At 42.7% G+C, this 27,182-nt stretch overlaps 1 protein-coding gene across 2 annotated transcripts in view; it reads right to left on the minus strand.

The window, feature by feature from the left end:
* The window catches only part of CRYL1 (crystallin lambda 1), a 120,702-nt gene that overhangs the window by 24,557 nt on the left and 68,963 nt on the right, over positions 1-27,182 (minus strand). The window contains exons 4-5 of one of the 2 annotated variants that reach the window (XM_004054229.5): positions 9,886-10,047; positions 2,461-2,655 (exon numbers count right to left, since the gene is read on the minus strand). In XM_004054229.5, the coding sequence (XP_004054277.1) occupies positions 2,461-2,655; positions 9,886-10,047 (357 nt within the window). The remainder of the gene's footprint in view (positions 1-2,460; positions 2,656-9,885; positions 10,048-27,182) is intronic. The other variant, XM_055360167.2, reaches the window with a different exon arrangement.

The raw sequence follows: 27,182 nt of genomic DNA on the forward strand, positions 1-27,182 counted from the left end.
CACACTGAAACGAGGCACGGTTCTGCCGCACAGCCCCAGAGCCTTATGGAATACAGGGCATCCAAGTGGATGCTCAGGTGCGCATGTCAGTGGCTACTTCAGGAACAAGGTCATGACCAGTGTGCCAGTGCTCCAGTTCCAGCAGGCTCCCCTAGCGCCCTGAACCAAGTCACCTGGCCCCTCTCTTACCCTGAAAGCATCCTGGCTCTACCCAATTAACATGCCAAGCAAGGGTCAAACTTCAACCTGCTACTGGAGTGCTGGCACGCTGGTTGTGACCTTGCTCCTGAAGTAGCTGGCCAACGGAGGTGCTGCCACTGAGCGGTGATGGTCAAGGTCAGCACCACGACAAGCCCCCTCCTCCTCCCCGAACTCCTCCATGCTCCCTCTCTGCCAGCCCTGCCCCATAACTAAAGCCCCTCACACCCTGGAAGTCATCCCTGTGGGGCTCGGGGTGCCTGGTAGTGCCATTCCCACCCCACCCCTGCCAGGAGAGGACCTGCAGTTTCTAGAGCTGCCTTGGGCCCTACTACCTGTAGATAATCCTTATTTTTAGAAACAAATTATCTTCTAGACTTCCACCAAGGTAATTCTTTGAGTTTTACTCACATTTTCTTAATTTCCCATTTCTCTTGACCTCTTCCTGTTCTGTCACAAACTGTATCCTGCTAGATTTTGGCACTCAGTTCCTTACAGGGACTCCAGGCATCTGAGTCCCACAGCAGCCAACACAGAGACATATGCAGGCTTCACTTTCTCAGGAGGTATGTCACCGTGGAAAGCCAGGAGTAAGAATGTCCCCGCTAGCCAGTAACACAATGTCACTCAGGCTGCCATGACCCATGAAGAGGGACAACCGAAAGCAGGGTGGACATCGTGAGTCAGCAGAACTACCAGAGCAGCCCAACTCACCCCTCCGCCTGCCCTCCTCCAGCAGCAAAAGGAAACACCAGAGTCCTCCACGGCTCTTGCAATGGAGAGTTCTTTGTGTACACCTCCCACCCGATCCCCTTACACCAGAATCCCAAACGCTTCCTTGAATGGGCTCACACCTTTCAGATTGGAGAAAGCAAGAGTTTATTCAGGGCGCTAAAATATCTTACAAATAAAAAGCTGAGATTGCCTGTAAAACCCCACAAGGTTTAATTCAACAAGTGAACATGGGCAAGGAGTCTAAAGTTGTTCCCCTTTTCTAGACAAATGGAAATATTTTAAATAAATCTCCAAAAAGGTTCTGATAGATCCGTGTTTCTTTAAAAATACGTTGACACTGACTGATATTCAAGAAATTACTAAGAAATTCAAACCGCCGCCCTAACAGTGGAAACCCGAGCACTGTTTCTTGAAAATACAGGAGCCTTAAGTGGATTTAGACATCAAGACACAGAATCGAGGCAACCGCGTGGCAAATGCACCCGGCAGTCCAGTCAGTGTACCTAACGGGGATTTGGCCCAACACGAGAAGCAGGCTGTGGGAGGCCACGTCTGTCATGCACACCTGCCTGGTTTGGAAGAACTGCTGGGAAATTGAAATGCAACACTCAAGGAAGCTGGGGCACAGTCAGCTTCCTGGTTGCCGTCTCAGGCAAGGCTCGGCGTGTGTCCATGCGAGTCCAAACAAGGAACTGTGGAGCCAGGTGCAGATGACTCGAGCCCGAGCAGCGTCCTCCCTACGCTGTGCAGCTGGGTACTTCCGGCCCTTGAGCCTTCCACAATGTTTTTGTAACACAGGCGTGGGCAGAGTCTTGCCTTCCCCCTGCAGAAGCTGGGCAAGTGCCATAAGGGAGGCCGGACAGTTCCACTCCCAGATCCCGAGACTTCTCCGCCTCGTCCTGGGGTCCAGCTGACCTATCTCCTCCAGGCACCACAGCCCCTCATGCAAATGTACACGAGAATGCGTGCAGCCAGGCCATTTCTTCACCTCCATGTAAAATCCTTTCATTAGAGGATGATGTTAAATATATTTACATGTCATTTCCTCTTTATAGGTAAGACAAGCATTTACTCTAACAAGTCTATTCATCACTTCTTCCTCGAGCTGTTGAAACAATTAGGTTCCTTCAGGAGACAGAAGTTTACACAAAATATAATTTTTTCCTTTTGAAAAATTATAACACTGAGGGGTAAAAGCTGACTCTGTAGGAAAATGCAGTGGGCCACATAGGTTATTATGTCTAATGCTATGAAAGGGCAGGAAGGAGAGAAGCCTGTCATCGTGTCCTGGTATCAGGTGACTGTAAGAAGAACCTCTCAGGCAGACAGTGAATCGTTGCATTTTATTTTGGTTCTAAAGCTGGCCCTTGGTCTCCAGAATAGAGCAAGAAGAAGCAAGCAGCCTCTGACTTTCCCAGCTTCCATGCTGCCCAAGGAACAACTTTCACTGTCCTGCTCAACTTTGAGAGGGAGGGAAGAAGGAGGGAGAAAGGAAGGGAGGGAGGGAGAGAAGACGGGCACACACACCTCCACTAGCCGCCAGGCCTCGCTGATGATTGCATATTGCAGGCGGTTCAGAACGAAGCCGGCCACCTCCTTCTGGACTCGCATGGGGCACTGTCCAATCTTCTTCATCAGGGCGTGGGTTCTGTCCACTGTCGTAGGGGCCGTCTCCGGGTGGGGGACCAGCTCAACCAGCGGGATGTAGTATGGCGGATTCACCTTAGGAGAGAGAGAGAAGTGGGGGAGTCAAGGAGATGACCCTGGGTTTGGGGAACTGCACCCCCCCTGAATGGTCAGGAGCAGCAGATGCAACTTTGGAATGGTGCCTTTAGATTCAGTGGCCAACAAAAAGATACTTGAGAAAGAAATTTATTCACAAAGGAGAGAGAAAAAGGGAACCTGATGCAGAATTGTGTGGTTTTGTTTAAAAAAAAAATACCCAAAATACAAAGTTGGAATTTGGAGGAACAGCTTGCTATCCTGTATGTTTACGGCTAATCTTCAAGTCCCTGGCCTCCCCAGGACAGAGTTTCTCTGCTCCCATCTGTCTTGTCTTCAAAGCTTCCTCCCAGCCCACCACCCCCCAGAATCATGTCTTCCCATCTGCAGTCACCACAGGCTCTGACATTCTTCTGTGTCAGTGTTAAAAATTATTAGCAAGCTGGGTGCAGTGGCTCACACCTGTAATCCCAGAACTTTGGGAGGTCGAGGTGGAGGGATCACTTGAGCCCAGGAGTTCAAGACCAGCCTAAGCAACACAGCGAGACCCTGTTTCTACAAAAAATAAAAAAATTAGCTAGGTGTGGTGTTGTGTACCTGTAGTCCCAGTTACTTGGAAGGCTGAAGTGGGAGAATCATTTAAGCCCAGGAAGTGGAGGCTGCAGTGAGCCATGATTGTGCCATTGTACTCCAGCCTAGGTGACAGTGCCAGATCATCTCAAAACTAAATTATTAGCAGTGTCTTCCCAAAACCTGGTATTTCCTTAATTCCTCCATATTGTACCTTAAGTGTCTGCCTCTTCCAGTCTAATGTCACCTTCCTGCTCTAGAAATCAACAGGCATCAACACACCTCAGCAGCCCCAGCACCCCGACGAGCCCAACACAGGAAGGCATTGTCCAGGTGAGCATGCCCCGAGGGAGGACCCTGGACTTCACTGTTCAACTCTGGTGTTCTTGGTTTACTTTGAGAAACTGTTCTTAGAGATTCCTCACAGAGAGTTATCAAATGTCCAAAGAAAACAGTGCCTGGTAGAACCTGACTGGCCTGAGCACTGAGCCAAGTATACCACAGCAAACAGAAATGATGCTTTTCAATGGGTTTTCCTCCACTACATGGGTGATAGGTAGAATGTCACATTTGCTAAGTGATGCTTCCATGAGCAGAAGCTTCCATTTAAAGATGACTCCCACAGAAGAGGAAAGGAGAAATAAGGGCCATCCTGGGCACCTGCTCTGCCCTCTCAGGAATCAAGAAAAGACGGCTCCTGTTTCCAAATAGACAGATGGTAAATCGATGCCTCGGTTAAACACCTGTCACCTACTGAATTCTTATAGAAATGCTTAACCTCTGACCTTTTGAAAAATGAAGATTAGAAGAACTGGAAGTGTGTCTTTCTCAGATGAATTTTACCTTATTTTATATAAAGCAGGCATGCTGGGATTGGGGTCTTTCAAACATTGTAAGCCTCACTGGTAGCAAAAACAGACTGAGACAAGGAGTTAGAAAGCATTTCTACGTACAACTCACCAGTTCCCTCCTCTCAGTCTTCTCTGCGATTTTTCCTGCTCACACTTTCACTGAGTGATGGTGACCCCCAGTCTGCCACAGTGGCCCATCTGTGCCCACTCCCTGGTGTCACCACCACCAAGACTTGAGGACACAGAATACACCTGCATGTCTCACACAGATCCCAGCCTCGCCCTGGCCCACATCTGCAACTGAGTGCTGGACGCCTTCCCTTGGGCACACCCCAGCACAGACTTGTCTCATGTGGGTTACCCCCGTGGTCCCCAACCCTGGCAGGCTCCTGATTTCCGTGAGAATGTGTCACATCCCCACACCCAAGTCAGTACCAGGAGAAACGTTCCTGGCCCCTGCCTCTCCCTAGCCCCTCTCACTTTCCATTGAGAGGTGAGGCCAGCTGGACTCCCTGGGTCAAGTGTGAACTTGGGGAGCTTTTCTGTCTTACAAAAGGATTGTAAAACGCACCAATCAGGAACTTTCCTGTCTTACAAGAGGATTGTAAAATACACCAATCAGCACTCTGTAAAACGCACCAATCAGCGCTCTATAAAATGCACCAATCAGCAGGATTCTAAAAGTAGCCAATCGTGGGAAGGATTGAAAAAAGGGAACTCTGATAGGACAGAAATGGAACAGGGGAGGGGCCAATTAGGGAACAAAAGCTGGTCACTCCCCCCACCCACCCCTACCGCCCACCCACACCCACACCCCCCCACACACACCCCTACACCCCCACCTGCAGCGTTAACCCACTCCGCTGTCTTTCCCTGCTGTGGAAGCTTTGTCCTTTTGCTCTTCACAATAAACCTTGCTACCACTTACTCTTTGGGTCCGTGCTATCCTTAAGAGCTGTAACAATCACCACCAAGGTCTGTGGTTCACGAAGTCAGCAAGACCACAACCCACCAAGACCAACTCCGGACACACCATCAGTTACTGAAGTCCTCTTCTCTCAAAAAAATCATTGCCACTGCCACCCTCAGCTCAGGGCCCCCGTTTCCATATAGATTCTGCACTCCCTTCATGGGACTCCTGCTGGGGTCTCAGCCCCTCTATCTCATCCTCCCAGAGCAATCCGTGTTGTAGCGGGAGCCTATCAAATCCACAGCAGCAGCAGAAAGCTAGGTTCAGGTGCCGCGGCTGGGGTGGAGCAGTGGAAAGTTAGTGTTTCATGGGTAGGAGGTTCAGTCTTATAAGAGGAGAAAGTTCCATGGATTGTTGTTGGTGGTGGCTTCACACCAACGAGAATGTCCTTAATGCCTCCAAACTGCACACTTACAAATAGTTAAGACGGTAGATTTTGTTATGTATATTTTACCACAATTATAAATTTTAAAAGTAAAAAACAGGACTTTGATCATGCCTTCTCCAGCGAAAAATCTTGAAGGGCTGGCCAGCGCCCACTGTACAAGGCACACGGCTGACTAGGACGCAGGGGCCAGCGACTGGGCCCCACGCAGCCCCCCAAAACAGACTTCCATCCACACCGACTTCCATCCACACCGACTTCCATCCACACCGACTTCCATCCACACCTCCGTGTCCACCTACGGAAGCCGCCGCAAAAGGACCTTCGAGGTCTCCCGACTGGGACACAGTCTCCCTAACCACAGCCCTCAGCCTCTGGCCCAAGAGGTCAATCTTGTCAATAAGGTCAGGTGCCCCTTGAATTTACCACAATAGAGGGGAGGAGAAGAGGCGAGAGAGGAGAGGAGGTAGCTCCCCCGCCCCAAACCTTCCATGTGGGAGTGTGCGAGGTGGACTCGGAAACACACCCCCGAAAGGGTTAGACAGATACAACGGCAGCGCAGCGCAGGGGCCTGGGCCTGCGCAGGCCGGCGGAGCACAAGGGACGCATTCTTCCCCGCCGCCCGGGCCCCATGTGACCGCGCCGACAGCGCGGCCGCCCACAGAGACTCCCTTCACCCTCGCTCCGGGAGCAACCAAAACGGCGAGGCCCACAGGGCCGACAGCGCCCTCGCGGGAGGGCTGGGGCCTCTTGCCAGCCCTCGGTGTTCGATGCTTCATGGGTAGCCCATCCTCTCGGCGGCGCGCTCGCAGGGAGGGCTCAAAGGCAGCTCGGAGCGGCCGCAGGGCCGTGCAGATGTGCAAAGAGACGCACAGAGCACGGGCGCTTTGCAGACAACAAGCCCATACATCCAATATTTACCACCAATGCCAGGGCAGATGACTTCGGTGTGAGACGTGAGGTGAGTTCGAAAAGGCCACGCACAAGCAAGGGGGGGGGGGGGGAACGGGCTAACTGGTGGCCTCTCCCCCAACGCCCACCACACGCCCCAGTCTGCCACCCGCGGCCCCCTTCCCAAGCAGGCCTGTCCATACAGCACAGTACTTGGTGGGCTCCGAAGACCCCACCAGCCCCGTCGGACCATCGCCTTCCCAGACTGAACTAAGGAAGAGAAAAAAGCAGGGAGCATCTTTGTAAAGTGTGGTTAAACTATCAGTAGAAAACTGCCACTCTGTCAATGCTAACATAGAGCTCAGTAAGGACTGAGACTGCAGTGCAACATGCACACCGTTGTCACCCACAGGCCCCAGCCGTCACATTCTCCTCCCTCAGCCCCTCCACGTGGGAATTCCGGAGTCACTGCCACCAGGAGTTGAGGAAACAACACAAAAGACACTGGAGAAGAAAATGTCCAGCTGCATGAACAGCCCTCTTCCTGGGCCTTCAGTGTGGCCATCAGCAGCTCTAGTCCTGGAAGCCCACCCTAAAACCCAGCCTGAACTCCTGCGCTGGGAGTACGAGCCCGCCTGGCCAGCGCCTTTCCCCACCCACTGAGGGAACACGTGGCCGTGCAACGAGGGTTGCAGTCTTCTCTGTGTGGGCAGAGACAAGCAACATCTCCAATTTGCTGAATATCCACTTTGGCACGGCATGAACAAGACTCCTTTTTCTTCATCCTATTTTCGGCCCAGGCAGAAATCACTAATGATTGAAACAAAGGGCCCCAAGCAGGGACTGGGGGCTGCAGGGTGGGCTCCTAGCTGGCCCGGGGGTGCTTCTCGGAAACTGTGGTTCCTCAGAGATTACAAATGGGTCTTGATTCTGTAGGGACTGCCTGTCCAGTCCCCTAGAGGTCCCGTGGGGTGAGCAAGAGGTGGGGCCAGGTGTGGTGCCTTTGTCTTGTAATTCCATCACTTTGGGGAGGCTGAGACAGGAGGCTTGCTTGAGGCCAGAAGTTCAAGGCTGCAGTGAGCTTTGATGGCACCACTGCTCTCCAGCCTGGGTGACAGAGCCACAGAGAAAGAATAAAAAAAGAGAGAGAGAGAGGTGGGCAGCTGGAATATAGAGGAAAGAAAGGGAAAGGTCCAAAGATGGCTACCTTGGGTTATTTGATTTGCTTTAATTAACATCGGTTTTGTTTAAAAATAATTCGTAACAATAAGGAAGATTAATTTTTTTTTTTTTTTTTTTTGAGATGGAGTCTTGCTCTGTCGCCCAGGCTGGAGTGCAGTGGCGCAATCTCGGCTCACTGCAAGCTCCACCTCCTGGGTTCACGCCATTCTCCTGCCTCAGCCTCCTGAGTAGCTGGGACTACAGGCGACCGCCACCTCACCTGGCTAATTTTTTGTATTTTTAGTAGAGACGGGGTTTCACCGTGTTAGCCAGGATGGTTTCGATCTCCTGACCTCCTAATCCACCCACCTCGGCCTCCCAAAGGGGAAGATTAATTTTTAAAATAGGGTCTGGACTTTATGCTGTTTCATTAAATAAGTGAGCAATAGTGGGATGGAACAAGAGTAGGAAGGAGGGAGAGAGGTGTCATTATTCAACAGTTACCAACTCCTGCTGGTCAAGGGACTGGGCTGGGTGTGAGGGAGAAGAAAGTGACTCAGGTGTCCTCTCACCCATCTGGCAATTTAAAATTAAAGAGATGCAGTAAAGGTCTCGTCAAATAACTCAGGAGGTATTTTCTGAGCAACTTTATTTAGATTAGTTTTGTTTTGAACTAACTTAGAAGCAAGAACATGGGTTAGAAATTAGGAGGCTGACAGCTTCCACTGAAGCAATCAAGGAGCAACCTAGAAAGTGCTGAGGTCTCCAGGAGCCCTGTCCACGGACATGTATATGTCACCAAAGCAAAGGCACGACAGGCTTCTCGGGACTTGCTTTCAATTAGGGTCCCTCGTAATGCTAATCTCACTCGTAATTGAGTGGTAACCAAATGTGACTGGTTCTCTTCTATTTTTATGCATCTCAGCCTCCTTATTTTATAACCATTCCTCATTCTTTCCATCGTATGTCCCAGGACCATGCAGCTATGTAAATGGTGGTCCAAGCTGCTGCTCTTCTTAGCACATAAAATCTGGTGGGCATCTACAGATCCGGTAGGAGTCTGTTACCCCCACATTCTAAATGGCTCTTGCTCAGAAAGAGGAATTGCCCTGCTCTTGATCCTAGGCCCTGCTCACTCATGCTTGGACTACTGCCCAAGTCCTGTGACATCATTGCTCCCCTCTCTGACCCGTCTTCATCCCAGGAAGGATCTTCATGTTACCCTCCCCAAGCAGCGCTTCCACAACCTCACACTGCTGCTCTGGACCCAAGCTGTCTGTCCCAGCTCTTCAGAGTAACCCTCACGATTCTCCAGACCCAACTGTTACTAAGCCTTCCAGTGTTCTCCCATGGCTCCAAGGCATGTGTGCTCATGCCACCAGGCTGGCCTCCCACAATTCTGCACACCGAGCGTGTTCTTGGCCCAGGGTCTTTGCTTATGCTCTTCCCCAGCCTCAGACCCTCTCTTCCCTTCATCAGCCCAACCAGGTCCTAGCCAGGCTGGGCCCTCTGTGTTGCTTCTCCCTGATCCGAACCTCTGACAACCTGGTGGTGCCAAGGGTGTGATCACTATTTTGTACTATTATATTTATCATAGCTTGAGCTAAGTCACCTTTCCCGTTCTAACAGGCAGTCCTGGTTCTCCAAGGTCACACTGAGCTCGCAGTTGGGGCTCAAACGTCGTTCACTGAATCTCCTCTCTCATTCCCCTTTCCTCACTTCAATACATTAACCACTAAAAGATTCCTTGAGTGCTTGCACGCCAATCTGAAACTCATTGTCCCAGGCACCTCATAATGTACTCCTGGCAAATAAGCTTGCATAGTTAATTACAATGAGTGAGTGGAAGGGAAACCACAAGGGGAAAAAAGTCCTTGAAGTCAGACCTACAGTCAGAATCTCAGGAGCAGGACCCAGAATCTGCATTTTAACAAAACCAAACCTACTCTGAATTGTGTTGAGTAAACTACACAGTGCAAGTGACGTATCTATACAATCCTACCCAATGTATACATTTTTGATGTAGCACTTTTATATTGATAGTAGAATTATTTATTAGTCGGCCTCCTCAGCTACACAGTTACTTGTGGGTGAAAGCCTCAAAGCAGTCCTCACTCTATTCCGTTGCACATTAGGTACACAGGTAAAAATCCAAGGGATTTTGGATAAAATTCTTTTTTAAAATACTAGTATTGTGCAACTCTGTGAATACAATAAGAACCACTGAACTGCACAATTTGAATTGGCAAATTGTGTAAGTGAATTATATCTCAATAAAGCCGTTTAAAAGACTAACGGATTACTCACAAGTTATTGACCCCCCTCCCCCGCAAAAAAAAAAAGAAAAAAAAAACACAGAATGAGATGAGATATAATCAATCCTCTGGATTTAAAATACTCACAGGATGAGCCACGATGCATTGCTTCACATGGACCAAGCCAGCAAACAACTTGGAAGGCATGAGACAAGAAGTGGAACTGCTTAAGATCACTCGATCATCAATGATGGAATCTAACTGAGCAAAAATCTTCTTCTTCAGTTCTAGATCTTCTGGAACACATTCCTGAAAAGGACACATTTAAATGACTATTCATGACCACTCGACTCAGGCCCCAAGCAAAGCATTTCATGTTTGTTTCATTCCTCAAATGAACCACTTTGAAAATGATGAGGTTCAAGACATGTTATCCCAAAATATGGCAACTTGGCATTTGAGAAAACAGCTGAAGCAGGGAGGTCCCTCTGCCCTTCTGCTCTCTCCTCCCCTAAAGCAAGCCATAAAGGAATTTTCTGCCCTTCCCATGAAGCAGGTCATAAGACCCTCATTCCAGAGGTGCCCTCCCTACACCCAGAGAAAAACAATCTCCTTGTCTCTGAAGACACAGGGAAGAATCTGAACAAACAGGCCTTGCCAACTTCCCTCCAGTTTCATGCCAGCTAGATCGTACCCCTTTGTCCTGTCATACCTCTGAAAGACTGTCCATTCTTTATCAAACCTAAGCATAAAAATACAGAGGTTTCCCTGTGTCTTGGGGTCTACACTTTCTTATGAAGGCTGCTGTGTCATGTAAAACTTACAACAAATACATCTGTATGTTTCTCTCTTGTTCATCTGTCTTTTGTTATAGGGCCCTCAGCCATGAAACTTTCCGTAGGTGAAGGAAAGATTTTACTTGTTCTCCCTTACAAAAACCACCAGCAAGATTTAAGGATGAGAAAAGGCTGCTGGAAAATATGATAAATCTTGATAACTCTGGAAAGTTGGAAAGCGGGTGAGGAATATATGGGAGTTTCTTGTACTTTCTAATTTTGAATAGCCTGGAAATTCTCATGATAGAAAAGTCTGCCAACGATATGGGGGTGGATTCTACAAACAAAACACACAACAGCACCCCAGGCAAACTGTTAAAAACATCGGTAGCTATCATCAACATTTATTTTCCCTATTTGCTTTGACCGTCAGATAAACAGATCTTCAAGGAAAAATCTCATCCTCGTGAAATGAACAAACACGTTACATCCATAATTCCCAAAAGGCTTCTTGAGAATCCATTTCTAATTGGAGGTCCTTTTGAAAAAGATCTCCATTTCTAATTGGAGGTCCTTTTGAAAAAGATCTCCATTTCCAAAAATCCAAAACTACATTAATCGGGGTAGGGGAGTGGGATAAAGATGCAAATTTGGATTAAATGCTGCAGATAACAACCGCTCTGAAATTCTAATTACAAAGCTAGAGTGAGAGTGAGATGACACCTTCAAACATCCAGCGCTGGTCCACAGGCGAGGTGTTCCCTGCCACATGAGGATGAAGAGGACACCGCCCTGCTGTGTGGATGGAAGCAGACCAGGTGGAAGACGCAAGAGCTGCTCTGACACTTTGGAAATACTAGAGCTGTCCTTCCCCTCCTGACATCTGCACCTCTGGGATCACACCAGGGGTCACTTCTAACCAAGGTCTCTGCTCACCTAGGGGCAACAGGTGCTGCAGGGGAGGAGGTAGGGCCTCCCAACGTTCCCCAGTGACTTCAGGAGAATGACTCTCAGTGTGGTGCAATAACCACCCCATTAGAATCAACGGCGTGGCTTGTTAAAAATGCAAATTATTGGGCTTCCATCCCGGACCTGCTGAATCAGAGTCTCTGGGGGTGGGTTCCAGGCATCTGCAGTTCTAACAAGCATCCCTGATGATTCCTGTTCCCACTAAAGTTTGGGAACCACTATTCTGAGGTGTGTGTCCAAAGCGGGGGTCCTTAATGCTCTCAGTGCAGTGTGCCACCAAATGCATCCTCAAGGGTTTCCTCTCCATCCCAGCTACTCAGGGATAAACAAGGTGCCCTGACGGGAAATGGGAAGTATATTAGCACTGCAGCCATCTCATGGTCTCTAACCACCTGACCAATTTCATTAAAATGTTAAATTTACATATCATATTAGGTCATGAATACAGTATAAACACGAGCAGATAACAAGAAATGTGCAAATGTGAAATTCAATGCTGAAGTACTGCTAGAAATTATATCAGAATCACCCTTCAAAAATAAATGTTTTCAAGTTTAATTGAATAATATTAATAGTTAATATCTAATATATTGAAATCAGCTGTGTAAATAGTGTGACATGAATTTTGCATCTATATCATCTACAAGATTTTTAAAGTTTTATTCTAAGGGTAGGGAGTCCATTCTGGATTTGTTTATGCTTTTTAAAAATATAATCAAACCATGTGAATCTTTTTAAAGAAACAAAAGTTCGCATGAGCACCACATCTCAAAGATGGAAAAAAAAATCAGTCATTTAAGAACTGTAAAGCCCATTGTGTTAACTCCCCTTATCAAAAGGGGAAAAAGAGCTACAGTAGCTGGCTCATTGTATTGAGTCATTCCTGGATCAGTTAAGCCTGCAAGTTGGGTTAAGTTTAAATGGAGCCTTGTAGCAAAGCCAGAGACGAAGAATGATGCAGATCCTGTGTAAGCTAATAAAAGAGTCTCCATGAATAGCCTTATTGTAATCCTGTCATGCAGATTCTCCCTTGAAATTCTATGCCTTTCTTCAGATCATTTGATTATCAAAGAGGCAAGAAAACCTGAACCAGAGGAAACTCAAATCTGTTACAATTATGTAAGAGTTTTTAATGGCACATTTGCTTGAAGTTTTGTTGCTGTAGTTGTTGCTGTTTTTAAGAGTGACCCAATTGTGTTGGATGTGCTGGGCTGGGGTTATGAGGATGCTGTCCATGTCACAACTGAGTTTATTTCCTTGCTATTATTCATTCAGATACCCCTGGTCTGAAAAAGGGAGTCTGACAAATTTATCAGCACCTTCCTCACTTGCAGTTGGTTACAAAGCTCAGAGAAGCTGCAGTCATTCTCTTTGCCCTAAAGGGACTGGGAGGACAGGCAGGGAAGAATGTCAGTGAGACAGCTGAGAAGGCACCTGCACTCCCTCTCCAAACCAGAGAGATGCAACCCATGCACTCTCAACTCTGTCTTTCAGGGGCCCTTTCTAGAGACAGGCACCAAATGTGAAGCACTAGCAAAAATTCTACCACTACTAAAGGTAATCAGCTTGACTTTGCTTAATTAAAGGTTGACAGCATCTTTCAAAGCACTGACTTTTGTTTGTTTGGGTTTTGTTTGTTTTGAGGCAGGGGAGGGAGACACAACTCATGACAAATAATATTCTCATGCACAACCACCATCGGCATGCCCAGATTTTGACAAATAAAACTCTGGGGAGAGGTAAAGCACAATACAACTTCCTAGTTCTCACAACTGTTCTGTCAGAAGGATCACCCTCTTCCTTAGACTGATCACTGGCTCAGGCAGTATCAGCACCTGACAGGTGAGGCAGAGTTTAGACACTGGTGTTTCCCTGCCTTTCCTGAAGGGAAGAAACGACATGATGCTATTCCAGGCATTACTTTTAGTGCTCTCTAACTTGTATTTTTAAAGTAAATCATTTATAAACTTCAGTGTTTTATGGTTAGTAAAAGTTACCTGTGTGGTTAATTCAACTCATTAGGGCCCTGATGTGGAAAACTGGCACAGCCCCAGCAAGTCTGCTAACTGGACCATTCCCAGGGGAAGGGCATGCTGGGTAAGTACTCACTTCTGAAGTTTAGCCACTTGCTTATGCAACATACATTTTCCAAAACATACATTTTCATGGTGAAAAAAAAATTCTGTCAAGTTTGTTATTGTTGTTTTTAAATCCATCCAGGCATTTAATTATTTTTATTTTTTGTTTTTATTTTTTGAGATGGAGTCTCACTCTGTTGCCCAGGCTGGAGTACGATGGCATGATCTCGGCTCACTGCAACTTCCATCTCCTAGGTCAAGCGAGTCTCCTGCCTCAGCCTTCCAAGTAGCTGGGACTACAGGCCTGCACCACCACACCCAGCTAATTTTTGTATTTTTAGTAGAGACAGGGCTTCATCATGTTGGCCAAGTTAGTCTCGAACTCCTGACCTCAGGTGATCTGCCCACCTCAGCCTCCCAAAGTGCTGGGATTACAGGTGTAAGCCACCACACCCGGCCAACCCAGGCATTTTAAATAGGCATCCTGTTGCTAGAAAATCTGTATTGGCTAGTGCAAAATATCTGGAAGCAGCTTTCAACGTGCTTTACAGAAAGAAAAAACAAATTAGAAGACTTCAATACTTAGAGTACTTTACATGCAAAGAAGATCTATTAGATAATTTTAAGAGGAAAAGACATGGTAAGAAAGGAAATATGAATTAGAATCCTACTGCAGTCATGGCAAAAGGAAATCCACTCTCAGGCTGAAGATGGAGGCATTCTACATTATAAACTCTGTTAGCACTAGTTACATCTCTGGCTTTAATCTGCCTAATTAACACCCCAGTTTCTCTTCACCATTTCTCCCAGGAGTACAATCTTTAAAATCTGTCAGATTAATAGACTGCTGTGACAACACTTTTTAAGAAATGGACACCATAATTATTTATATTTTTTAAAAAAGAATCTTTTTGCTCTAGAATAAATAATGTGTTAAGTAAAAGGGGAAAGAGCACATCTATTTTCAACATTACAGGCAACTAACTGCACTATGCTCTAACCAGGAGCTTGTTTTTTTCCTTAAAAATCAAAATAAAGGGTTTAATTTTTAATTAAATAAAAGCATATTACCAATCCTAAACAGTTCTGCCATAACTGAGAAGAAATTATACCCAATCAAGAGAGATCTTTCCAAAGTAAAAATCAGTGTAGACTGAGTTTAAGAATGTGACTTCCTGGGGCTTAGGTGTTCCAGTTACAAGGATTATTGTTGTTTGCTTTAAAGAGCAGTCCTTTCTCCAGGTGACCGCAGAGAACCCAGAGGTGGCCACCGTGGCACAGGCATCGGTTGCTGTCCTGATTATGTGTCTGTCCCATCCTCATTCCAATGATGTTTTTGTACCGTTTGTGAAATCATTTCTTTAGAATTGTGTTAAAATGCTTGACATGAAAAAATAATACAACTGAAAATATTCCATTTAATCCTGCAATTATATAGTTTTACTGCATTTCTAGTATTTCTCATAAGGAACAAGTGAGAGTTTTGAATACAAATGTTTTTGGGGATGGAGTCTTGCTCTATCACCCAGGCTGGAGTGCAGTGGTGCGATCTCGGCTCACTGCAACCTCCACCTCTCAGGTTCAAGCGATTCTCCTGACTCAGCCTCCAGAGTAGCTGGGATTACAGGTGCACAGCACCACGCTCAGCTAATTTTTTGTATTTTTAGTAGAGACGGGGTTTCAGCATGTTGGCCAGGCTGGTCTCAAACTCCTGACCTCAAGTGATCTGCCCGCCTCAGCTTCCCAAAGTGCCAGAATTACAGGAGTGAGCCTGTAACAAATCCTTTTTTATTTTTAACAAAGTGCTGGGAATAGCACGAAACATAAAATTGGAGACTCTTTAAGTAAAGAGTGAGTTTTAAAGAAGAAAAATGGAAAATAAAAAAGTTTATGTGAAGGACATCAGTAACTCACAGTAGCATTTTCATTTTTGAAAATTCAGGTTTATTTCCAAGATCCAGGTAGTGGGGAACCCAGAGATATAAGGCTTACACTTGGCACCACTTTTACCTATGAGGTAACTGTTTATTTCAAAAGCACAGACAAAATGGCTAAAATGACAAGCAGAGTTTTTAACATACTGAGTGCTGGGGGAAATGTTGGCATTCAGGGCCTGGTAACTGCCCCAGGCTTCCAGTTGGAACCCTCAAGGGCTATATCCCTTGAGCATCCCTTATACCAGGAATAATAGTAACAACAGACCAGTCTTCACAAGGACTGAAACTTGGTCTCAATTTATCTCAATCCACAATTAAATTAGGGAGATATGCTCCTAGCCTACCTGCCTTCTAGTGAAGCTTCTCTGGAGCATGATAACATCAACCAGAGCCCTAGTTTTTCATAAGCAATGTCTCATACTCAAACAAATAGACAATATTAGGGAAGACCTGAATGAAAACCAAGAGAGAAAACAGACTTTAGAAATAGACCCATAGGGCATTCAGATAATGGTGGTATCAGACATAAATTGTGAAATAACTATAATTAAGATGTTTAAGAAACTAAAAGGATATTAAACAATTTCAGCATAAAGTAAAACTATGACAAAAATCAAATGGAAAGTCAACAACTAAATAATAAAAATTAGCTGGCTTATCATGAGAGAATCAAGGAATTTCCTGGCATGGTTGTTGGGTTTAACAATGGACAGATGTGTGGATATTATTAACCAGCCCAGTTGGTTCTGTCTTCAAGCTGGCTTCCTACAGATCTTTACCTAGCCAAGAACACTGCTTAAGTTAATGCAATGGTGAGACACACATAACTATACACTAAGCTGCTTTAAAGCTAAGCACAGTATACAAGATTAGAATGGGCACTACTTTACTTATTTTAAAACCCAAAATAGTTTTCAGTAGATTTTTTTAAATTATCTATTATTTATTTATTTATTTTGTAACAGAGTCCTGCTCTGTCGCCCAGGCTGGAGTGCAGTGGCACAATCTTGGCTCACAGCACCGTCCATCTCCCAGGTTCAAATGATTCTCCTGCCTCAACCTCCCAAGTAGCTAGGATTATAGGCCTGTGCCACCATGCCTGGCTAATTTTTGTATTTTTAGTAGAGACGGGTTTTTGCCATGTTGGCCAGGCTGGTCTCAAACTCCTGACCTCAGGTGATCTACCTGCCTTGGTCTCCCAAAGTGCTGGGATTACAGGCATGAGCCACTGCACCTGTCTAAAAATTATGTAGTGGACTAGTTTGAATGACATACATAGCTGGGTAAAAAAAGGAAAATGCCCCCACTGATTGGTACTCTGACTGTCCTTGCATGCTTTTGAATGAAGAGGGATTATTCTTTGTTGAGGGATTGAGCCTTCCCCATTGAGCAGAATGGGAGAACTAGCCAGACCAGAGAATCAGCTGATGACCAATAGGGTGACAAAAGCTGCTGTCAGCTCATTCTCACACCTAGGCTCTCCATTCTTAAAATAGGACTTATTTCCCTTTTAATTTAAGACCTGTGACTCACCTCTAGAAGTTTTTTTTTGTTTTTTAAATCAAGAAGGACTGCAATTTTGTTAATCTCGAGGCTCTAATTATGCCTGTTGGTAGAGAGTGTGTTTTTATTAATGACTTACCAAGATGATTTTTGCATTGACTAGAGCCTTTAATTTGGGGATAGTGCTTCAGAGACACTTCAAAATCTTCATTGTGGCTACTAAGAACTGAAAAAGAAAAGAGCCCTTCATTTGTGGTGAAACCATTTTATAATCTAGTTGGAATTTTTTGTTAGCAATTATTTAAGTTCATACATATGCCAGAAAGATTTAACCAGCAGCTGAAATGTTCTAGTCCATGCTGCAACAGCTTTTGGAGCTGCAAACAGATTAACAGAATTACTTCTGGCACAGGGCAGCTGACAGGCAATCCTACCAGTAGATGATGAGGCTCACTGATTTCCCAATCCACTTAGGACTATTATCATAAATTTCTTAAAGTTCAAATGTCCACAGGAAAAATCTAAGGGAAATAATCAGGACCAACAGAGTTTCTTTGTGACATCGAGAGCAACCCAACATCTGATTCATTCAATATATGATACAAATACAGTTTAATTCACTGAAGTGACTGGAGACAATAGCACATAAACTCCCATTATTGAAAACTCATAGTATTTGGGGAAAGAGAACAGAAATAAAAACCTTTATCCCTGGGGGAGAGGCAGGAAAAGATGCTGCTCCCCCTCGCCCCTACACCAGGGAGAGCCAGGAGCACTGAGTAGGTCCGACCCCCAAGTTGCAGGGACACAGTGCCTCCTACTACTAAATCAGAGCCCTTCCACCACTCCCCCTCCCTAGGCTGACAAGTATTAAGTAAAAAGTAACAGAATAATACTTCTGGGAGAGAAACAGAATGAGAACATGGAAAGAGATCCTCTATGAGGGAAGTGCAAAGGGAAAACTGAAAGCTAAAGGTGGAGCAAGTACTAAGGAGGAAAAAAAACCCCACAAAACCCTCTGGCCAACCAGTCCTCATCTTAAATACAAGGCATTACTAGAGGAACTTGAAACCTTTAATGCACTAAGGATAACCATAACAACTGCAAAACTTATACCTTGCTCAATTCCCAACTAAATTAACTCAAATGCCCACAATGAAAGCAGAGCAGAAGAAAATGCTTGCCAGTTCACAGACATAAAAACTGTTTGCCTCAGTATCTACTCTCTTATTCAGGTATCTGACTTTCAAAAACAAAAAATCATGAGGTATACAAAAAAGCAGGAGAAAAACAACACACACCCAAGAAAGTGATCTTTCAAAAGATCTATATGACTCCGATATTGGAAAAATCTGACAGTAAATTTAAAATAGCTATGATTAATATCTAATGAAAACTCTAGACAACATGCAACATCGTATGGGTAATTTCAGCAGAGAATCAAAGAGAATGCTAAAACTGAAAAACAAAGTAACGGAGATGAAGAATGTCTTTGACTGGTTCATCAGTAGACTCAACACAGCTGAGGAAAGAATCTTTGAACTTAAAGGCTAGTCAACAGAAATCAGACAAAATGAAAAACAAAGAGCAAGGAGACTAAGAATAATAAACAGAGCATCCAAGACTTCCAGTGAAAGTATCAAATAATCTAACATATGTGTAATTGGGACCTCAGAAGTAAAAGAAACAGGGAATAGGACAGAAGAAAAATTAAAAGAAATGATAGCTAAGAATATTCCAAAACTAATGAGAGTAACCAAATTCCATATCCAAGAAGGTCAGAGAACACAAAGCAGAATATACACCTCTCCCTTCCAAAAAGTTTCCAGGTACCTAGGTATACCATATTCAAATTGCTGAAAACAGAAGACAAAGAGAAATATTGAAAGCAGTAAGAGGAAAAAGTCACATTATATACATAAAAACAAAGGTAAGGTTTAATACAGACCTTTTGTTAGAGTTAATGCAAGATAGAAGACAATGCAATGACATTTTTTAAGTGCTGAAAGAAAAAAAAACTATCAACTCAGAATTCTATACCCAGCAAAAATGTCTTTCACAAATGGAGCAGAAATTAAAACTATTCTGAGAGAAACAACTTACGGAATTCATTTTCAGCAGACCTAATCAATCTACAATAATTTTTAAAAGAAAGTCTTCAGGTAGAAGAAAACGTGATATCAGACAGAAAATTGGATCTACACAAAGAAATAAAGAATACACTGGGCGTGGTGGCTCACGCCTATAATCCTACCACTTTGGGAGGCCGAGGCAGGCAGATCACCGGAGGTCAGGGGTTCGAGACCAGCCTGGCCAACATGGTGAAACCCTGTCTCTACGAAAAATACAAAACTTAGCCAGGCATAGTGGCACATTCCTGTAATCCCAGCTACTCAGGAGGCTGAGGCAGGAGAATCACTTGAACCCAGGAGGTGGAGGTTGCAGTGAGCCAAGATTGAGCCACTGCACTCCAGCTTGGGCGACAGAGTGAGACACACTAGAAATGAAATAATTGAAGGTAAAATAAATGTTTTCCTGTTTTCAATTGCTCTAAAGCATACCAAAATACTCAAAGCAAAAATAGCAGCAATGCATTGTAAATGCACATGTAAAAGTAAATGGACAACAATGGCACAAAGAATGTGAAGCAGTCTAATATTAGAAGGTGGCCTCTGATTAGCTAAAGATGTATGCTTTAAATCCTATGGTTATTACTAAAGTTTTTAAAAAGACGTATAAATAATGAATCAATAGTGAAGATAAAATAGAACCATAAAAATGTTCCATTAACACAAAAGCAGAAAAAAGAAACAAAGAGCAGATGAAACAAATAGAAAACAGCTGCTACATTTTTAGCCACCTGTATGAATAATCACATTACATGTAATTGATTTAAACACATCAAATAGAAGACAGATTGGAAGTTCTAGCCAGAGCAATCCAGGAAGGAAAAAAAAAGGCATCCAAATAGGAAAAGAAGTAATCGAATTTATTCACTGATGATATTCTTCTATACCTAGAAAACCCTAAAGACTCCATCAAAAGGCTCCTGAAACTGATAAATGACTTCAATAAAGTTTCAAGATACAAAATCAATGTACAAAAATCAGCAGCATTTTTATACACCAATAATATTCAAGCTGAGAGCCAAATTAAGGACACAATCCCATTTACAATAGCCACCAAAAACCTAAAATATCTAGGAATACTTCTAACCAAGGAGGTGAAAGATCTCTATAAGGAGAACTAAAAAACACTGCCACAAGAAATCACAGATAACACAAAAAAATGAAAAAGTATTCCATGCTTATGGATTGGAAGAATTAATATTGTTAACATGGCCATACTGCCCAAAACATCTACAGATTCAATGCTATCCCTACCAAACTATCAACATCATTTTTTACAGAACTTGAAAAAACTATTCTAAAATTCATATGGAACCAAAATCGAGCCTGAACAAAAATCGAGCCTAAGCAAAAAGAACAAAGCTGAAGGCATCATATTATCTGACTTCAAATTATACTATAAGGCTACAGTAACCAAACAGCATGATATTGATACAAAAACAGACGCATAGACCAACTGAACAGAATAAAGAACCCAGAAATAAAGCTTCATCCCTACAACGACTGGATCATCAACAAAGTCAACAAAAATAAGCAGTGAAGAAAGGACTCCTTATTCAATAAATGGTGCTGGGATAGCTGACTAGCCATATGCAGAAGAATGGAACTAAACACCTACCTTTCACCATATACAAAAATTAACTCAAGATAGACTAAAGATTTAAATATAAGACATAAAACTATGAGAATCCTAGAAAAAAAAACTAGGAAACACCATTCTGAACATTAGCCTTTGGAAAGAATTTATGACTAAGTCAGGAAACAACAGGTGCTGGAGAGGATGTGGGGAAATAGGAACACTTTTACACTGTTGGTGGGACTGTAAACTAGTTCAACCATTGTGGAAGACAGTCTGGCGATTCCTCATGGATCTAGAACTAGAAATACCATTTGACCCAGCCATCCCATTACTGGATATATACCCAAAGGATTATAAATCATGCTGCTATCAAGACACATGCACACATATGTTTATTGTGGCACTATTCACAATAGCAAAGACTTGGAACCAACCCAAATGTCCATCAAGGATAGACTGGATTAAGAAAATGTGGCACATATACACCATGGAATACTATGCAGCCATGAAAAAGGATGAGTTCATGTCCTTTGTAGGGACATGGATGAAGCTGGAAACCATCATTCTCAGCAAACTATCGCAAGGACAGAAAACCAAACACTGCATGTTATCACTCATAGATGAGAACTGAACAATGAGAACACTTGGACACAGGGTGGGGAACATCACACACCGGGCCTGTCGAGGGGTGAGGGGAGGGGGGAGGGATAGCATTAGGAGATATACCTAATGTAAATGACGAGTTAATGGGTGCAGCACACCAACATGGCACATGTATACATATGTAACAAACCTGCACATTGTGCACATGTATCCTAGAACTTAAAGTATAATTTAAAAATAATAATAATAATAATTTAAAAAAGGAATTTATGACTAAGTCCTCAAAAGCAATTGCAACAGAAACAAAAACTGACAAGTGGGACCTAATTAAACTAAAGAGCTTCTGCACAGTAAAAGAAACTATCAACAGCGTAAAAAGACAACCTACGGATTGGGAGAAAATATTCACAAATTATTCATTCAACAAAGTTGTAATATTCAGAATCTGTAAGGAACTTAAACAATTGAACAAGCAACAAACAAAAAAAAACATGAAAAATGAGAAAAAGACATAAACAGATACTTCTCAAAAGACATACAAACAGCCAACAAACATGAAGAAATGCTCACATCACTAATGATCAGAGAAACGCAAATCAAAACCACAATGAGATACCATCTCACACCAGTCAAAGTGGCTATTACTAAAGTTGAAAAACAACAGATGCTGGCAAGGCTGCAGAGAAAAGGGAATGCTCATACACTGTTGGTAGGAAAGTAAATCAGTTCAGCCACTGTGGAAAGCAGTCTGGAGATTTCTCAAAGAACTTAAAATAGATCTACCATTTGACCCAGCAATCCTGTTACTGGGTATCCAAAAGAAAACAAATTGTTCTACCAGAAAGACACATGCACTTGCACGTTCATCACAGTATTATTCATAATTGCAAAGACATGGAATCAACTTAGGTACCCATCAACACTGGACTGGATAAAGAAAATGTGGTACATATAGCCCATGGAGGACTATGCAGCTGTTGAAAAAAAAAGAAGAAAATCACATCATTTACAGAAACATGGCTGCAGCTGGAGGCCACTATCCCAAGAGAATTAACACAGGAACAGAAAACCAAATACCACATGTCCTCACTTATAAGTGGGAGCTAAACACTGGGTACTCATGGACATAAAGATGGCAACCACAGATACCAGGGACTACTAGAAGAGGAAGGGAGAGGGAGAGAGTTGAAAAACTATTAGCTACTATGCTTACTACCTGGGTGACAGGATTAAACAAAAAGTAAAAAAGAGGCAGACCATCAGACCGAATTAAAAAAAAAAAAAGCAAAACCCAACCCAACTCTAAGCTATCTAGAAAAAAAAAATCTACTTTAAATGTATGGACTTAGATAGGTCAAAAGTAAAAAAATGGAAAAATATTCCTTGCAAACACTAACTAAAGAAACCTGCTGTTGCTATATTAATATCTGAAAAAGTAGACCTAAGAAACAAGAAATGTTATCAGAGAAAAAGAAGGGCATTACAACACACTAAACGGGTCAATTTTCCAAGAAGATACAACAACTCTATGTGTTTATGCACCTAACAACAGAGCTACAAAATACATGAAGTTGTTGGGGTTGCAGAAGATCAAGAAGCAGAGTACAGAGGATTTTTAGGGCTGCGAAAATACTGTGTATGATACTATATTGATGGATACATGTCAATATACATTTGTCAAAACCTATAGGATGCATAATACCAAAAGTGAACTCTAATATAAACTATGGACTTTGGGTGATTAATATGTGTCAATGTAGGTTCATCAACTGTAATAAATGTGCCATTCTGGTGGGAGTTGCTGATAATGGGGGAGGCTATACATGCGTAGGGGCAGAGGCTTTATGGGAAATCTCTGTCCCTTCTTCTTAATTTTCCTGTGGAACTAAAGCTGCTCTAAAAAAGCGTTATATTGGATTTAACATATTTTGGGTATTAAATACTTATTTATAAGTATTTGGGTATTAAATTCTAAAATGTTTAAATTTAGATGAATTTTAAAATTAGTTTTTTCTAATTTCATAATGTAAAAACAGAATTGAAAGGAGAAATAAACAAATCCACGATTACTGCTGGAGACCTCAATAACTTTCTTTCTCAGAACAAGATTTAAAAATCAATAAGATTATAGCAGAGCTGAATAACATTATCAACCAACTTGATCTACTTGACATTCAGAGACCTCTCCACCCAAGAGTAGAATGCCTGACTTTTCCAAGTTCACATGTAATATTTACCAAGATAGATTATAGTCTGGCCATGAAACAAAACTTAAAAGAATAGAAATCAAACAAAGTATGTTCTCTGGCCATAACTGAATTGAAGTGGAAATCTATGAGAAAAGAATATCTAGGAAATCCCCAAATATGTGGAAATTAACCAAGACACTTCCAAATAATCTACAGTCAAGGTGAAATTCTCATGGGAAATTAGAATATTTTGAAATATTCTAATATATTTGAATATTTTGAAAATGAAAACACAATATATTAAATCATTGGATTCAACTAAAGCAATGCTGAGAGGAAAATGTATAGCATTATATGTTTACATTAATAAAGAATAATATCTCAAATCGTTAATCCAACCCTCTATCTTCAGAAACTGAAAAAAAGCAAATTAAATACAAAGAAAGGAAGAAGAAAATAATAAAAGTAAAAGCAGAAATCAATGAAATTGAAAATAGAAAAACAACAGAAACAAATCAATGAAATCAAATCTGGTTTCTTAGGGAAAAAACAGTAACACTGACAAACTTCAAGGCAGACTGACCAATAAAAAGAGAGAAGACACAAATTGCCAATATGAGGAACGAAAGAGGGGACATCACTGCCAGTCCTATAGTCATTAAAAGAATAATAAAGCAATATTATGAATAATTATTTATGCCAACAAATCCTACAACTTAGAACAAATGGACTGATTACTTGAAAGACACAAACTGCCAAAACTCACTTAAGAAATAATAGAAAACCTCATTAGTCTATTTCTAGGAAAGCAATTAAATTTGTAGTTCAAAATCTATCAACACAGAAAACTCCAGGCCCCGGGTTTGCCACATTCAGCCAAACATTTAAAGAACTACTGCCAATCTTTACAATCTCTTTCAGAAAATAAAGAAGAAACATTTCCCAACTTATTCTATGAAGGCAGAATCACCGTAATATCAAAATATTAGACAAAGACATTACATGGGGAAAAAAAAATCTATTCCAAACACATATGCAAAAAAAAATCTCAACAAAAAAGGATAGTGCGTTATGACCAACTGGAGTTTATCCCAGGAATGCAAGACTGGTTCAACTTTTTAAAATCAATCAATGTCATTCATGATATAAACAGATTTAAGAAGAACAATTATGTGATCATCCCAATAGATGTAAAAAAAAAATCAGTTCACAAAATTCAACCTCCATTCATGGTTTTTTTTCTGTTTTTTTTTTTTTTTTTTTTTTTGAGATGGAGTCTTGCTCTTGTTGCCCAGGCTGGAGTGCAGTGGTGCGATCTCGGCTCACGGCAAGCTCCGCCTCCGAAGTTCACGCCATTCTCCTGCCTCAGCCTCTCGAGTAGCTGGGACTACAGGCGCCCGCCACCACACCCCGCTAATTTTTTTCGTATTTTTAGTAGAGACGGGGTTTCACCGTGTTCGCCAGGATGGCCTCCATCTCCTGACCTCATGATCCACCCGCCTCAGCCTCCCAAAGTGCTGGGATTACAGGCGTGAGCCACCGCACCCGACCCATTCATGATATTTTTTAAAACTCTCAGCAATCTAGGAATAGATGGGAATCCCTTTAACATGATGAAAGGTAGCTATTATTCCTATGCTAATATCACACTTAATGGTGAAAAATTCAAGGCTTTCCTCCTTAACATTGGGAATAAGGCAAGCTGTCTCGCTCTGTCGCCCAGGCTGGACAGATTCTATTCCGGAATAGAATTTTATTCCACATCATATTGATGTCCTAGCCAGTGCAATAAGGCAAGAGAAAGATATAAAAAGCATATAGATTGAAAATGAAACTGTCTCTATTCACATAAGACATAAATGCCTACATAGAAAATCCCAAAGAATCTATGAAGAAGTCCAAGGACTAGTGAGCTCAGCAAGATTGCAGGATACAGGTCAATATAAAAAAATTGTATTTCTACACAGTAGCAATTAATAATGGAAATTCAAAAAAAATGTTAAATACCATTCACAATAGCACACATACACAAGAATTACTTAGGCATAAATCTAAAAAAATGCCTTAAATATGCAGGAAACTATGAAATGCTGATGAAATAAGTCAAAGGAGGCCTACGTAAAGTGGAGAGCTACACCATAATCATGAATTGGAAAACTCAAGCTACATCATAATCATGAATTGGAAAACTCAAGCTATACCATAATCATGAATTGGAAAACTCAAGTTATACCATAATCACGAATTGGAAAACTCAAGCTACATCATAATCATGAATTGGAAAACTCAAGCTATATCATAATCATGAATTGGAAAACTCAAGCTATACCATAATCATGAACTGGAAAACTCAAGCTACATCATAATCATGAATTGGAAAACTCAAGCTACACCATAATCATGAATTGGAAAACTCAAGCTACGTCATAATCATGAATTGGAAAACTCAAGCTATACCATAATCATGAATTGGAAAACTCAAGCTGTACCATAATCATGAATTGGAAAACTCAAGCTATACCATAATCATGAATTGGAAGACTCAATACTGTTAACACATCAGTTCTCCTGAACTTGATGTACTGATTCACTGAAATCCCAACAGAAATCCCAGAAGTTTATTTTGTAGATATCAACAAACTGATTCTAAGATATGGAAGGCAAAGGAGTCAGAACAGCCAAAACCATTTTGCAAAAGTAGTTGGATGACATAGTATCTAATTTCAAGGCTTAATATAAAGCTACAGTAATTAAGAGAAAGTAATATGGGCACATACTGTTACATTGACACATGGATCAATATTATATAAAGAGAGCCCAGAGATAGATCCATACAAATCTAAGCAGCTGATTTCTTAGAAAGGTACAAAGATAAGTCAATGGGGAAAAGACAGGGTTCAACAAATGGTGCTGGACAACTGGGTTTTCACATACAAAGAAATGTAACTTAGTATATACCTTATATTTTCTATGAAATTAATTCTGGTGGATCATAGCCATACATGTACAATTTTAAACTATAAATGTTCTAAAATAAAACAGAAAATCTGTGAGGCCTTGGGTTAGGCAAAAAATTTTAAGAAATAATACAATGACCGGATGCAGTGGCTCACACCTGTAATCCCAGAACTTTGAGAGGCCGAGGCAAGCGTATCACCTGAAGTCAGGAGTTTGAGACAAGCCTGGGCAACATGACAAAACCCTGTCTCTACTAGAAATACAAAAATTAGCTGGGGTGGTGGCACAAGCCTGTAATCCCAGCTACTCAGGAGGCTGAGGCACCAGAATCTCACTTGAACCTGGGAGGTGGAGGCTGCAGTGAGCCAAGATTCCACCGCTGCACTCCATCCTGGGTGACAGAGTGAGACTCCGTCTCAAAACAAAAAAAAAAGAAAAGAAAAGAAGAGAGGCTGAGGCAGGAGGATTGCTTGAGCCCAGGAGTTCCAGGCTGCAGTGAGCTATGATCTGTACTCAGGCCTGGGCAAGACCATGATTCTTAAAACACACACACACACACACACACACACCCCAGAATGCCCTTCTTAGCAACCCCAGCTCTTCCTTCTCTTCTTAGCCAGCTATGCTCCTGTTACACGACCTGCCCACCCCTCACTCTTCATGGCCTTTCTGCACCCTCCTGGGTGACCCAGCACAGGGAAACTCTGGGAGAGCGTGGATATG

Source organism: Gorilla gorilla, chromosome 14, assembly GCF_029281585.2.
Source record: "Gorilla gorilla gorilla isolate KB3781 chromosome 14, NHGRI_mGorGor1-v2.1_pri, whole genome shotgun sequence".
Taxonomy (NCBI): domain Eukaryota; kingdom Metazoa; phylum Chordata; class Mammalia; order Primates; family Hominidae; genus Gorilla; species Gorilla gorilla.